This window comes from Rhincodon typus, chromosome 1 (genome assembly GCF_021869965.1).
Source record: "Rhincodon typus isolate 14 chromosome 1, sRhiTyp1.1, whole genome shotgun sequence".
In the NCBI taxonomy this organism is placed as follows: Eukaryota; Metazoa; Chordata; class Chondrichthyes; order Orectolobiformes; family Rhincodontidae; genus Rhincodon; species Rhincodon typus.
Window position 1 is genome coordinate 116905466 of NC_063332.1, and position 15717 is coordinate 116921182.

Below are 15717 nucleotides of genomic sequence, written 5' to 3' on the forward strand. Positions count from 1 at the left end.
CTGCTTTCCGGAGGGACAACTCTCTCCGTGACTCCCTTGTCCGCTCCACACTCCCCTCCAGCTCCACCACACCCGGCACTTTTCCCTGCAACCGCAGGAAGTGCTACACCTGCCCCCATACCTCCTCCCTCACCCCCATCCCAGGCCCCAAGAAGACTTTCCACATCAAGCAGATGTTCACCTGCACATCTGCCAATGTGGTATACTGCATCCGCTGTACCCGGTGTGGCTTCCTCTACATCGGGGAAACCAAGCGGAGACTCGGGGACCGCTTTGCAGAACACCTACGCTAGGTTCGCAACAAACAACTGCACCTCCCAGTCGCGAACCATTTCAACTCCCCCTCCCATTCCTCAGACGACATGTCCATCCTGGGCCTCCTGCAGTGCCACAACGATGCCACCCGAAGGTTGCAGGAACAGCAACTCATATTCCGCTTGGGAACCCTGCAGCCCAATGGTATCAATGTGGATTTCACAAGTTTCAAAATCTCCCCTCCCCCCACCGCATCCCAAAACCAGTCCAACTCGTCCCTGCCTCCCTAACCTGTTCTTCCTCCCACCTATCCCCTCCTCCCACCTCAAGCCGCACCTCCATCTCCTACCGACCAACCTCATCCCGCCCCCTTGACCTGTCCGTCCTCCCTGGACTGACCTATCCCCTTCCAAACTCCCTACCTACACTCACCCTTCCTGGCCCCATCCCCGCCTCTTCGACCTGTTTGTTTCCTCTCCACCTATCCTCTCCTCTATCCCTCTTCTATCCGCCTCCCCCTCTCTCCCTATTTATTTCAAAACCCCCTTCCCCTCCCCCTTTTCTGATGAAGGGTCTAGGCCCGAAACGCAGCCTCTCTGCTCCTATGATGCTGCTTGGCCTGCTGTGTTCATCCAGCCCTGCACCTTGTTGTCTCTGCTGTCCTTACCTGGTCTGGACTGCACGTAAACTCCAGACCTACTGCAATATGGTTGACTTTAACTGCCCCCTGGGATATTAGGGATGGGTAAAAATGGTGGCCTTGCAAGTGCTACCACCACCGATAAAAGAATAATAAAAGTTTCTGTGTTTTTTCAGGAGATGAAATCTGTTGCACTGATATGAATGCTGCTCTCGTTTGTGTTATGGAACATGACAGTATAGAAACAGGGTTTAATCACAGGATGACCAGGGCACATGGTTTTAGGGGTTAAACAGGGAGTTAAATAGGGGTTAAAAATTTCCATCTCGCTTCTTCAGTTTTCATGGATTTTTTCATAATGGTATTAGTTTGTGCGAAAGGTTAAACTTACATGCATTATCAAGAGGTCTGCATATTATAACTGTCACTTACGTTACTGTTAAACTAAAAAAACACATCAAATCATCCACGGCATTTTGTTTTCAGGCTACTGACAGAATTATTAACTAGTACCAATTAATACCTTGGCAGTGGCATGGGGAGAGGCACCTTTCTCCAGCAACAGCAACGCCACCTTCTGGTTGTCATAGTGAGCAGCAACATGGAGTGGGGTTAGGCCATTCTGTAAGAATTTGTCTTTGTTACTAAGTGCTAGTGCTGCTCATAAAGGATTATTTGTTAGCAAACCACAAATAGCTTCTGTAAGCAGTTTCATATCTGTACAAATACATCAAAAATAGAAAGATGGATACAAGAAAGTAGTTAATGCAAATCCCGCAGCATTGACTTACCATCTGAAATAGATGGTTTCTATACACAATGACAAACCGTTAAGCTTCCATTGTATTCCATCAGTCAGCATGTTTTCACAATTTGAATTATAATTCAGTAAATTATCAAGGTATTTTTCATAATTGGAATGAAACAAGATCAAAATCTTGTCATTGCATCAATTATTGCTGAGCCAGTTGCTGTGATTGATACAGAAACAACATTCAAAGCAATTTTACTCAGTTCTAATGCCCACAACAAAAAAGACACCATCTGAATTCTTCCAAGGTTCTGGTACTGAGGTAGAATATACACAGCATCCAGTGCCCATTTCCTAGAACAGAAAATAACACCAGAAAAGGCACTGCTGCGGTTCAGGTCCATCACTCCACCTCCCAAGCCAGGGTCAGCACAAAAGATATTTGCAAGCTCTTGTCTTTTACGGAATGTTCTTCTCACACTCAGTACAAGTTATTAGTGTGAAAATCTCTCAATGTAACAATTGAGGGAATGTTACTCTAAGGGTGGGGTGGGGAGAGGAGCCCTGCATTGCATATGTTGAATAGAAATAATAATTTACTGAAATGCAAAAATTTGGCCTTTCAAATATCCCATTGCTAAACATGGCTGTTAGATGATAAATCTTCAACAAAAGTTAGCCATTGTCTCTTCTGTTTGGAAGAGAATACGTTATAACAGGAGGTTTTACTTTCACCCTGAAAGTCCAAAGTAAATTTACTTTGCATTACTCCCATAAATGCAAACAGATTATAGGTCAACAACTGTGATGCAGCTGAGATATGATCATTTCCTCTGCTATCCCGAAAACAGGCAGCAAGTGTTTCGGGTATGCAGAGGGTATGGGGGGACAAATGTTAGCTCGTATTTTTATTCCTACCATGCAACTATCTCTCACTTGATGGCAGGAATAAGAAAACCTCATCTTCTCACAGCAGAGGCAGAAGCCTTTTTGAGATGTAAAAGCCTTCTGTGAAACAGCTCCTCGAAATTGAGTAAAGCTTTTGTCTTTGAACGTTTGGAAATAGACAGAAGCAGACAGAATATTAGAGAAACACATTAGCAAAAGAGACATGAATCAGACCCCATCTCTGTTCATGCAGCCATCCACTATGGTTTAGGTTCAGGACAGGAGTGCTTTGGGTGTGGAAAGGATCATCTTCAGAGAGAGCATGGGGTGAGGGAAAAGGATTGTGCAGGTAATATTCTAACATGCAAAACAGACAATTAGGTCAAGCTACTGGAAAATTAGCTTCAATTTAAGTGACTATTTTCAGCATTTTTTCAAATTAAGTATCAATTTTTAACTTCAACGGCCTAAACGACCACATTTTGTCATAAATTTTGGAATCCATGTGTAATATTTTATGCACAGACCAATGTATTTATGGATTTTCTAATTAGAAACTGCAAATTTCTTTTCAATGTCAAAATTTTAGGTGGCCAGAGTTGTGTTAGTTTCATCTTCCCATAGTAGACAAAACTAAAATCATCTGTGTATTTCCAGCCTGAACTTTTAAAAGTTCATTAGTAACTTGCCTTGCCAGCAGAGTCTGGAGAAGCAGAGCGTTGCAGAAGGAGCTTTGCCACATCTAGGCTCCCATACTTAGCTGCGACATGTAGTGGGGTAAATCCCTTCTGCAATAGGGGACAGAGGAAACAACTGCTACTTAGTTAACAGGCATGCTTAGAATACAGCATAAATGAGGAACAGGGATACAATAATACTGTATTAACCAGTGAAAAACATAGTCAGGTGTACACAATGGTAACATATGTTAGTTTTACCATACATGATTTTTTGTGAAATTTAGGGACACCATATCTTGCACAATCTTAGTACATAGAATATAGTTTTTGCAGTGAAGATGGCCTGCTACTTTACATGAAATAAAGAGGAGACATTGGATACAGCTTTTATATAATTATGTACACTGGCAACTAGGTGGTTATTTTGTTCCCCCATTTTATTCACATTGGTTTGCCTTTAAGATGTATGCATTCATTTTAACATTGCATATTTTATTTATGTGGCAGAAATGAAAAATGTCACAGCCAGTATCTTGACATGATAAATATTACCACTTAAGAGGCTGGCCATAACTCATTCATGATTTTATTCCTTTGCACTAGTTGGTCACTGTCAGTTCTGGAGAAATTTATCATCTTGCATCATTTCTCTATCAGAGAAACTATACTTCTAAAATTAATGCGTCAAAAGTCTGCCAGGCGGCTGTGGACCCATAATAAATACTATAATATCTTTCCAAAGATTCAACACAGTTCAAGTGAAGACATTTGTTGGCCTTCATGTGCCTGATGTTAGAAAATGGCACTTATCTATGAAGAACTGAACTGAAGCTTGTCATTCCAAATTATTTAATGAGGAACGCAGGAATTCAAGTTGAAACAAGGTAATTTTTGAAAAGTCTAGGGTCTATAAAGACATGCTGTGGAGAATAAATTGAAGATGAGCAAGTTAACTGAAATTGACTGTGAAAGTAAATGGTTTAACAATTTGTCTGAATCAATTGCTTTGCTTTTATTACACAAATGACCAGTGATTTGTTTGGAATCAAAAGACTTCAATACTTGCTAATGACATATCAGCCCATATAAATCAGAAATGAACACACCTGCACATTCTTCTGGTTTTTTCTTTCATTTTCTATTCTTGTTATTCATTTCCTTCTGTTTCTCAGGGAGTAATTTGTAAAGCTCTATTCCGGACATGGAGCCTTGATGGGACACTGTACTGTTCAGAGGTGGGGCAGGGATGATGATGAAACTTGCATTCCTGTCTAGTGATGTTCAACACTAGGAAAAGTAGCTTGTAATGTTCGGCATACTGCTTTCTCAATTGGCCACATGTGTGTTTGTTGTGAATGTGGTTTATTTTGTGCAGAATTTGATGTGTATTATGTTACAGCTGGCCATGATGTATGTTTTTCTACTAAGAAAGAAACCATGTTTTATAGATTAATTTGTTACTTGATAGTTATTAAATACACATAGATACTTGCTGCATATACAGTATTTCTCTGTTTGGCTTATAGTTTCCAGCATTGAGAAAGCCAGCTTTGGTCGGAAAACACTTTTGAGGTTAGTAAACATTTTCAACATTAAATCTATCTTCACGTAGTACAAAACATTGAGTTTACAACTAAATTATGGGCAAAAACTTTTGTCAAAATAGCAGCAAGGCTAATGACATTCGCCATTATATATGGATAACTGGTAAAGCAACTTCAGGGGAGCAGCAAAATGCACAGTTGAGTCTAAATATCAAAAATGTGATGACTGAGGTGTGCCACTCTGCAGTTAGCTTTGCAAAAATCTTTGTTATAGAGTCTCCTTTATTAGGAGCATGCTGTATTTGCCCACTAATTGCCCATTAAATTTGCCACAGTAAGTTCTGAACCATTATGTTGTTTCCAAATTACTGCTATTTTTAAAGCAATTTCCCCTGATTTGAACACAGGTTTATAATCAAGAATTTCAGAAGTAAAATCTACAACAGGTAATCACTGTAATGGAAGAAATATCAATCACATATTATTCTTTCTCTATGCTGTATTTGCTACACTGGCAGCAGTGCTGCAACCACCACAGAAAGGACACACATCAAGCACTCTTCTATGTTGAAATGGATCAATATAGTTATTTCAAATGTTATGCACCCTGACCTTGGGAGAAAATTGGCCTTGTGCAACAGTATTAATTCCATTTGTTTTTGTTTGGCCCACCAAAGATTTAGTGTTAGTATTATTTAGTATTGTTGCCTGCTTCTACCTCTGAAAATTCACCAAAGCCAGGCAGACTGAAGAAAGTCATTTTTTCTCAGTGTTGGAAATGCAAACACACAATGCTTTTGGCGCACTCAGTACAATTGGAGACAGGGCAGCTGCAGAAAGATGCCTTGAAATTGGCAAGTGTGTTCAGATACTCAGCATGGAGTAGGAAAAGTCACACTGGGTTGCAGGTGTTTTTTTTTGAGACCGAGGGAAGTGGTGGATTTTTCTTATTTTAGAATCATCTAAATTAGCTTTCAACTTAAATTATCTTGACGACTAAACTGAAAGACATTTCTCTAGGATATAGAGTTGGTTTGAAAGCAGGAAGGAACTTGCAAAATATCACAGACAATTCAGGGCATCAAAGAGTCATCACTGAGGAGCATTCTGGGACAAGTCGGCTCAGTGACCACGGCTGAACAGCGGATTGTGGAAAAACCTGGTGTCAAGGAACAGTTAGCCCCAAACTAAGCAATTGGTAGGAGCAAGCAATTCGTAAAACAAATAAGAATCAACGATGGAGAAGTAAACAGACAACTGCCACATAAAATCTGAGAATTTTCTTTGCTTTATAGCAATAACTGGCAAGTTAATGAGGAAGATTTTCCAATGTTTTGTGGAGATAAATTATGATAGGAATGGGGGAGGCATAGAGAGAGAAAGAGTTGACAACAAGCAAAGTGGAGACATGATCAATTCCTTGGCAGTAAAACACAAATTATGAAATCCGGAAAATATATCAAGAGAATTTCTGCTTACCTCTAATTGGTCAAGTCAGGGCAATCATCCAATAAAGAGACTCAAAGCTGGAAATAGGACTTAACATATAGGGATTTGAGCATGTTACCGCAGAGCCATTAAAGTGTTGATTTATCTGTGTTAAACAGCTGTTTGTTCGAATTATGTCGCAATTCAAACTTCATTCAATATTTCCCCCCCTTGCCATCAAGCAAATTAATCCTTACCTTTGTAGCTAATGAGTGTGTAGCACCTGCCTCAAGCAAAATGGAAGCCACATCTTCCTGCCCCTCCCTGGCAGAAATATGTAGTGGAGTGTAACCATTTGTGGTGCAGGCATCTGGAAAAGCCATATGTTGCAGCAGCAGTTGCACAATCTCAGTTTTACCCAACCTTGAGGCAATGTGTAAAGGCGTCTGATCCTCCTGGGTGATTAAATTGGAACAAACACAAAACATTACAGTTCTGTCTGCAGGATTCTAAGCAGAACAACACAATCTCCGGATTTGTCTTAAAACTGAAAAATAATTTAACCAAAAAAGAAAAAAATCAGTTTTGTGATTGAATAGTCATAGAGATAAACGGCATGGAAACAGACTCTTTGGTCCAACTCGCCCGTGCATAGAAATAGTATTTTCAAAGGCTTGACTTATTTTAAATAGATATATCAAAACAGTGACTACATTTGTTACTTATGGACAACAGTTCTGAATTAACTCCATCTGTGGTCTGTGTTGTTGAGTTACAAACTGGTGTTTGCAACAGAAGCTCTATACACACACACACTGTGTCCAATTTTCACATTAAAATTGGAAGCCCATCAATTTCAGATAGGTGTCCTGTTGTAAGCTCAAAACATTGCTGAATCTGGAAATGAACCAGGAAACTGTGGGAATGTCTTAGAGCAGCTGCTTTTACCTATCACCTATCTTGACTTCTGTTAGGTTCACAAAGTTAAAATCTGATGTTCAGTTATCACTGCTCTACGCAGAAGAATCGTGTCAGATCTTGGGCTGGTTTCTTCTACAGGACTTTACAGAAATAGTGTTTATAAATTCAGTTCTTCTTTCCCCTTATTCTTTCCCAGAATTTTTTTTTAATGATTCACTTTGATCAGCAATGACTAACTGTAGTCACAGACAAGGTGCTACACCAAGGGAGACAGGTGAACCACGGTAAAGGGAAGAAAGTCAATATGGAAATTCAACTGAGAGAAATAAAAATTTCAGAAGATTACTCATATTGACACCAACTCTTCTCCTTCTATATAAGATCACTTCAAATTAAGCCATAAAATAATATGTTTGGAGTGGAGTGTGGCTAATTACCTCATTTTCAAGTAATTGGCAGATATAACCAAGTTTCTTTTGTTCAAAAGATGTCTTCTTCATGTTAAATGTTGATCAATCATAGTGTGCTTTATTGAAGCCAATTTCATATTGAGCTGTCTATAGAAATTGAAGTTACTCTGGATTTGTTGCTTTAGCCTTGATATGCACTCAACAATCTTTAACCACTGCTTAGCAGCATATTGATTAGTGAACAATTCAGTGCACAAGATTGAACTCCTACCTGTACTCAATACCATTCATGGAAATTACAAAGGAATACTAATCAATAACAAATATACAACAATTTGGGGGAGGTGTTTTTTCTTCACCTAAACACTCTGCTTTGGTTGTGAAATCTGCCCGAAAGAATTATTTCAGCAACCTTGCTTTTTACAATGCTAATTCACCTTTTTTAATCACTAAAAAAAACTACACAAAATATGTGCCACATGTGTAACAACTTATGTTGCAACATATGACAGTAAATTTGTTGGTGGCTTCAAAAAAACGTGGTTGAAAGAAATTTTGGCATTGCTCCTTCCTTAAATTGTATTCTTTAATAAGTTCTTGCTGTTGTTTCTTGATGCCATGTTTCCTAAGATAAGATGTTGTCAATGAGCATCAATGCTACAGTTAGGGACATAAGGGTATGGAAGGAAGATCAGGTTTGGTGGTCTAACATCTTCCCTAACTAACAAAGGCTAGTTTTATCTGATTATGCACCTCTAGCACATAAAAGTATGCACTGGTGGACATTTTTGTACAACAATTTGTTCTTTTTAAAACACCTTTGGTCAGTATCAACATCTGCAATGGCAACAATAATAAATACATTCATACAGTGTATTTTCAAGACACTTACTCTGGCTTTGGCATCCACGAGGGCCCCATTGCGCAGTAGGCAACGCACGACTTCCACTTGTCCAGCTCGTGCAGCCATGTGCAATGCAGTTTCTCCACGCTGAAGAAACAAGAACAGTTCATAAGCAAGCAAGAGAGAATCATTACTATTGTAGCTTTAACAGAGAGGTCCATCTCCATTGTATTCAAGAATAAATCATCAAAGGCAGAAAAATACAGCAACTGATTTGTTTGTAAAATCACTTCAAATAGTGAGGTACATTTTCCAGATTTCTACCCAAGAAAATGGTTAAGAACAATGAGAATTAAACTGGACAAACTGTGATGTCCTTGAAATCTAAAGGTATTCAACTCAAATAATCTGTGTCTTTTAGCTCTGTGTGCACAGATCAAGGAGACTAAAAATTGGATAACAGTATTAGCCAATGCCCATTGACTGCAATCAAGGCAGCCCACCATCTTCACTCTGCCTGGTCATTTATATCGGAACACAAGAATTAGGAGCGGGAGTAGGCAATCCCGCCCTTTGAGCCTGCTCAATCATTTAACATGATCACGGCTGATCTTATCTTGGTTTCAAATCCACTTTCCTGCCTGATCCCAATAGCTCTGTATTCTGCTTTTCATCAGAAACATATCTGTTTCTTCCTTGAATCTGTTGATTGATTCTGCCTCCACTGCGCTCTTGAGCAGTGACTTCCACAGATTCACAACCTTCTGAGAGAAGTAGTTTCTCCTCATCTCAGTTTTGGAACTACCTCCTCCCACTCTAATATCTATGACCTCTTATTCGAGACTGTCCCACAAGGGAGAACATCTGTTCAATATCCACCTTATCAATCCTGCTTAGCATTAAATATCCTTCGATCAGATCCCTCCTCATTCTTCTGAATTCCAGCAAGTTCAAGCCCAAGCTATTCAACCACTCCTGGTATGACAGCCCTTTCATCTCTGGAATCAACCTGGTGAACCTCCTCTGAACTGCCTCCAGTGCCACCACATCCTTCTTCAAATAAGGAGACTAAAACTGGACACAATACTCCAGGTTTGGTCTCACCAATGCCTTATATAATTGTAACAACACTTCTTTACTTTTCTAATCCATTTAAATGACACCCACATCCTACCAGTGCTAACTCCACTATAGATCAGTAGGTGCAAGAGAAGTAGTAGCTGCAACCACTCAAAGATGGCTCACATGGCTTAAAGCTGGTCTGGATCTCTTAAACAGGAGCTCATTGGGATTGAAGTAGGTTGTGGACGAAAACAAATCTGATCTGAGAAAGAGTAAAGGATATCATAACAGGGGAAAGAGTGGGTACCAAAGCTTATGGACACTGCAATGCAAGTCCTGTTGAGAGAAGCAGAAAGGAGGAGAATGCCCTACATCTATGGGACAGAGACCTTCAAGGGAAATAGAAAAAGCAGAGGGAGATGATGGTCCCATGAAGTAAATGCTCCAAGAATCAGAAAGCAAAAATTTCAATGATCTCATAAGAGTAGTGAAGTTCAGTGAATGCATCTTCAAATGTCAAATCTTCCCATAAGCACCAGGTCTTATCCGATGATCAGATCGTGCCCATCACTCAGCTGCTTAGCTATGTCAGCTGTACAAACCAAACCAATTGCACCACAGTTACTGTCCCGCAAGAGAAGGATCTAAGTCAGTGTAGTCTACAACCAGAAATACAGGAGTTAACCAGAAGGAAAGAGACATCCTTACCCCTAAAGCAGATAGTGCTGGCCAATAAATGGACATTAGTGAGACTGTGGTCAGTTACAGGGTAAAAAAAAGACATTGAAAATCACGGAATCCTTATGTCTAGCCTAGCTTCTTATATCGCACTAGACCTTCATTCCACTGTCCCAAAAACCATGCAAATGGTGGAAGAGCTCATGTGGTGTAGTGGCAGCGTTCCTATCTCTAGGCTAGAAGACCTGGTTTCAAGTCCCACCTGCTCCAGAGGTAATGCCATAACATCCCTGAATAGGTTGATTAAAAGTACCTTGAGTTCCAATTTAAAAATAGTTAAACCACTTACTTTTTCATCCCCACTTCTCAACTTTATCCTTCTGCCTTCTTCCTTTCAGAAAGGAAAGGAGTACAATGTGTTCAAGTAGTGGAAGAACAGCACAAGAGAATGTTAATAAAGATGCATCATGACTCACTCTCAGACCTACAGCTACCAGTTCAGATAGTGATGCTGCACAAATGTACAAAGTTACGTTGGAGAAGATATGTGTGCCTGTTCAAACAATGGACCCGGGAGACTGCAGCAAGGCAGAGTACAAGGACAGGGAACTATATATACCAGGTCGTGTTGTTCACAAAGACTCAAATGCAAACTTTGATGGTACAGTTTCCAGAAGAATGCTGATAGAGTGCAAAACAAAAGACTTGATACACAAGGAGATTTCCAGAAAACTTAGAGTCACTGTCAGGAGACATGGAGGACTCCAGCACTAGCTTGGCACAAGGTTTTGCATACAGCATCTAACATTCACGTACTGGTCAAATCTGTTTCCACTTGTGGATCTAACTACGATGCAATATTTAATAACTTGATATTACCATTTCTATTGCTGAACATGGAGCAACCACCCAGCATCTGAGTGCTACACTGGTAGCTTAGGCTGCTATCATAAAAGAATAAAATGCCACATTGCAAGATCAAACTGTTACTATCAGATCTGTGGATTACAACAAGCAAAGGGATATATGGGGTGTCACAGCAATCTGTCCACCAACAGAGGTTGGCCAGGGAAGTGGCTATACTCCTCCCTTTTTCACCTCCCTCCCACTCTCAAGCTAATCCTGTATGTCTTTCAACATGCCTGGCCACCACATTACTTTTGTGCTCCTGCTCTGCTCTTTGTGTCACCTAGATGTTGCCTGTGGAACTTCTGTAGGATTTCTCTTTGCACAACTTTGGAATGACAATTCTACGACCATATGTCAATAAACCTTCCAATGTTGTCAAGTGTTGCTTTTGCTCTCAAGTACTCTTCATCACTTGGTCAACTGGATTACATTTTGATGAGGCTTTCAGACACTTATCTCACCTGTGTGACCTCCTTACCAGGTTTTTAAGATGTACGAATTTATCAAAGTGAACCTCCACCTACTAGAAATGCATTTTCTATTGCCATAGAATAAGACTGTACTCCTTCCACAAGCCGAAGATTTTACATGTTTGGTGTTTAGATGCTCAACAGGGAATCAGCTATTATTTGTATCTTGCCTAGAACATAGATCATTCAATAGTCATATCTCTTCAGCATTAGCCTGAATTTTTGCATGTGTTAGGTATAAGAGATTTTTTTTATTACAGTAATGTTTCCAAAGCTTGTGGTCTATCGCAATCTGGAATTTCAGCCCCTGGAAATAGTGTGTGAATCTTCAACATTCCCACCCAAATGCTAATGATTTTTTCTCTGATTCCATACCTCCATTCAATCATCAAAGCTCTAAAAATATAAAACTGAGCAATTTTTGTATCATTCCATCAATGTGTGCTTGAATAAGGATTGCTCCAAGTACTATGGTAAAGACACTTGTGGCTACTGTAGTGAATAAGTCTGGATTGTATGCAACATGTTTAAAAACTTCAGTCAAAAGCAGCTTCTCCTTAGTCTTTGCAAAAGCTTAAGTCTGACTTCAATACCATTGCAGGCCTTTTTTCAAAACTTCTCTAATGGGTTCAGTAAGACCAACTATGTTGGGAGTAAGCTTTCCCATGTGATATTATAGCACTAAGAATTTTAATAACCATTCATGGAATGAATGAATCAACAAAAGATAAACTGTTACACACAGATAGAAGCAGCAATAACTCTGTCTAGAATAAACTAATAAAGACAAGGACAAACTTATACAGGAATTGAAAGTCATTCACCATGCCTGGGAGTTGAGATTATATAAATAAAACTGCTTTGACACTTGCGTGATAAACTGGATGCAGTTTTTGCCACAAATGACAAGCATTGCCCTGCAGAAGAAATTAACGAATTAATCACAGGAAAGCTGTGTCTTCGAGAAGTTAGGGCCAAATGTAACAAGGAACAAGAAGAAGTTACTTCTGAAAAGGAAGCAGGCTGCAGTCTCAAGGACTCCAGGAGAATAATCAATATCTTGGATGAAAGAACTTAAAACAATCATCAATAATATCGGATTCTGGACCTGAAGGATGAAAATCCAGATAAGAATCAAACATCAGAATTCCTCCTTTAGCAGAACTTCAAAGAATAACACTGCACAAGGATCACACCCTGGACACTTCCAGAGTCAGGCACTATTGGTGGAATTGTGGCCATTAATCGGGTAATAGCCAAGTTGAGTTGTGAGGTCTCATTTTGGTTGCTACATGCAATTAAGTTTAAATTATTGTTTCAGTAATCGTTTGTCTGAGAGATTTCTTAATGAGTAGCTGAATTAAAGGTAACTTGTGGGTATTTACTCACGACAGCCATTTAATTCATTATGCCTAATTAGTGCTGTGCACCATCTGCACACTTCTGTGCTAGAAATTCACTGATAGCTATTGTGTTACTTGGATCCACTGTGATGCCTTGCCCTCAGATAATGTACCATGTGAACACAAGTGTCATTCTGGAGAACCGTCATTTCTCATTTCTTGTACTGCAATTTGCTGTGCCTTTTACATGTCCCTGACCGTCCTATCTTCATTTTATCGTGCAATTTAATTTCATTCGTATGAAAACTGTTCCCCGTTTCCACTCCGGGATTCTAGGCTTTGCATTTTGGAAAATTTCTGATGGACATGAAATCTTAAATTGTTGACTGTTGAAGCAATAGTGCCGGAATGGTACAATAATTGTAGTCACAAATCTCGACTCTTGATGCAAGGACATCTACACCATAGCCCACTTACTGCATATAGGTTTGTGAAGAATTGTGGAGATCTCCATTTGTATTGGGAATAGTTATTAGTCCTAAACATCACCTTGTTTGTACTGTCACTGATGATTTGACCCCATTCTCAATCAAGCTGTCTCACTGAGATTTCACTTTCTCCATCAAAAGATGATGAATGCTCTAGGAAGTGTACAAGTAGATGGCGTTGGCATCTTCTTAGAGAGTAATGTGATACTCCTGCTTCAATTTGTCCAAATTAAACAGTTTTGGAGATTCTTACTGAAATTCTCAGTCATCTTCATTCTGAAGAACTGTATCCACTTTAGAAACCCAGATAAACAAATACATTTATGCCCAACACAGCCTACAGCATTTCCGCTGCCACTCTTCCCTCCCCTCCACCACTGCCTCCAAAATTCCTACCCTTGAACCCAAAAACCCCCAACCAGACCTGGCATCCACTCCATGTCAGTCTGGACATCCTAACACAAAAGCTGCTCCCCCACCTCCAATTGCTGACTGGACATGACATCCTACCCACCATCCAAACAATCCACCCATCCTTCTGGATCTGACGGCACCTCCATGACCTGACAATACTTAATAGCCAGAGTGAGAATGGAGCTGTGCATGTTAGCACAGCACTGTACCCTCCAAATTTGTTGAAATGCTTAGTTCTTTAGTGGTAAAAAGAAGCCATCCATATTTCAGGGTGTTGCCATTCATTTGCTGGGTGTTTCACAGGACAACAAACAGTGGCACAGTGGCCCTGTTCTTCTGCAATAAACCTTTTCCTGCGTTAATACGGAGTTTTCTCTTCTTCATCTTTGTGTTTTCAAGAGCAACAAAGTACAAAAATCAGTATAGAAGCAAGTAAACCATACTTATTAATTTTCCAGTGACTCTTGTTCTCGGCCAATATTTTACCTTCACAGAAATCTGACAATTTAAGTTCCTTTCCTTGTTTCAGTATTTTAAAAGCAAAATTGTATTCAGAGCCAATTGTGTGTTTCTCATTTGTAGCTTTCATTGAGCGAATCAAGAAGCTCTTTGTTGCTGGATCGTTATTTGTTAAAATACTCTGGTGAGTTAGTCCTGGTTAGTGTGATCACACGTCAGTTACATTTGTTTTCCAAGATCTTCAGATTCACCACATTCAACTTTAACAAAAAGTAAAATACAGCCTGTAATGTATTTCTAACACCGTGATATATTTTTATCTACCTTTTACAATCATACTGTGGACCTGCTGAGAAAGGATAGTCTTGTGCTTTTGGGTGTAAAACCAGATTAATGCGCAGTGAATCCTTTTCACAATATCTGCACAGCTCGAAATGGTGATGCTTGTATGCAACATCCTGCTAAGCATTAATAAGCAGAACTAGTTTATCTGGAACCCAAATCAATGGTGACTGGATACTTGGGTGAGTTTGATCAATAAGGAAGAAGTGTGAAAGTCATCCTGTAAGGTATGAAGATAAACCTTCCCTGTTCCTTTCACACTGTAGTTATTTGTCAATGAGAGCACACAAAAGAATGCATTTCAGACTTATTCATGCTCTCATTGTTTCCAATGGAGAATAAAAAAAAACTTCTAAGTGATGCAATATAAAGGAATTTTTTTTAAAAATCCCAGATCTTTTGTTACATAATCTGCTTTAATGAAGGCTAGCCATACTTACAATGTTAGAAACATCTGGAGACGCTCCATTCTGCAGCAAAAGGAGAACTATATTCAAGTGGCCCATGAAGGCAGCCACATGTATTGGTGTAAGGCCAGACTGTGAAACAAAGCAATTACATTTTACTCCTCTGAAGGGGCTGCAAATTATTTTAAATTGATGCAACAGAGGCTATGAATAGGTTTTAAAATTTCTTTCTACCTCTGTTATGGCTTGTATTGAGGCCCCGTATTTCACAAGAAGTTCCATCACTTTAACACGGTTTTTCTTACATGCAATATGCAGTGGAGTAAAGCCATTCTGTATAAAAAAAAACACAATCAGGTTAGTGTTTACATTAAGCACGAACACAAAATTGTCAATCCAAGATCATGCACGCAAATCTCATGTTAATTTAGTCAGGATCCCATCATCTAAGGCTGTGCTTTAAACTAAACCTATTGGCTTGAGAGTTGTAGATGTAAAATTAGTTACGGTCAGACAGTTCATAGTTCGATGTGGGACCAGGCAGCATGAACAATTAGGTACGGGGAAAGATCTGCACACATCTGCTTCTCCACGTTCAGTCATATCCAAATCATGCCAAATGTCAAATTTATCGATGGTATAGGCAGGAACAGTTCTTGAAATTTGTCAAACCTCTTTTCTCACCATTTTTTAAACTTGGGGCTAACACTGCAATCAAGTTATATACCATGCGGTGTCAAGCACAAGCTGAGTACGGGTTTCTTCAAGGGCATCTAAAATTGCT

The 15717-nt window shown here is 39.6% G+C and overlaps 1 protein-coding gene across 1 annotated transcript in view; it reads right to left on the reverse strand.

Moving 5' to 3' along the window:
• The window catches only part of LOC109928744 (ankyrin-2-like), a 909810-nt gene that overhangs the window by 169704 nt on the left and 724389 nt on the right, over nt 1–15717 (reverse strand). Inside the window, exons 12-17 of the mRNA XM_048605114.1 lie at nt 15168–15266; nt 14967–15065; nt 8410–8508; nt 6444–6641; nt 3224–3322; nt 1419–1517 (exon numbers count right to left, since the gene is read on the reverse strand). Coding sequence (XP_048461071.1) covers nt 1419–1517; nt 3224–3322; nt 6444–6641; nt 8410–8508; nt 14967–15065; nt 15168–15266 — 693 coding nt within the window. The remainder of the gene's footprint in view (nt 1–1418; nt 1518–3223; nt 3323–6443; nt 6642–8409; nt 8509–14966; nt 15066–15167; nt 15267–15717) is intronic.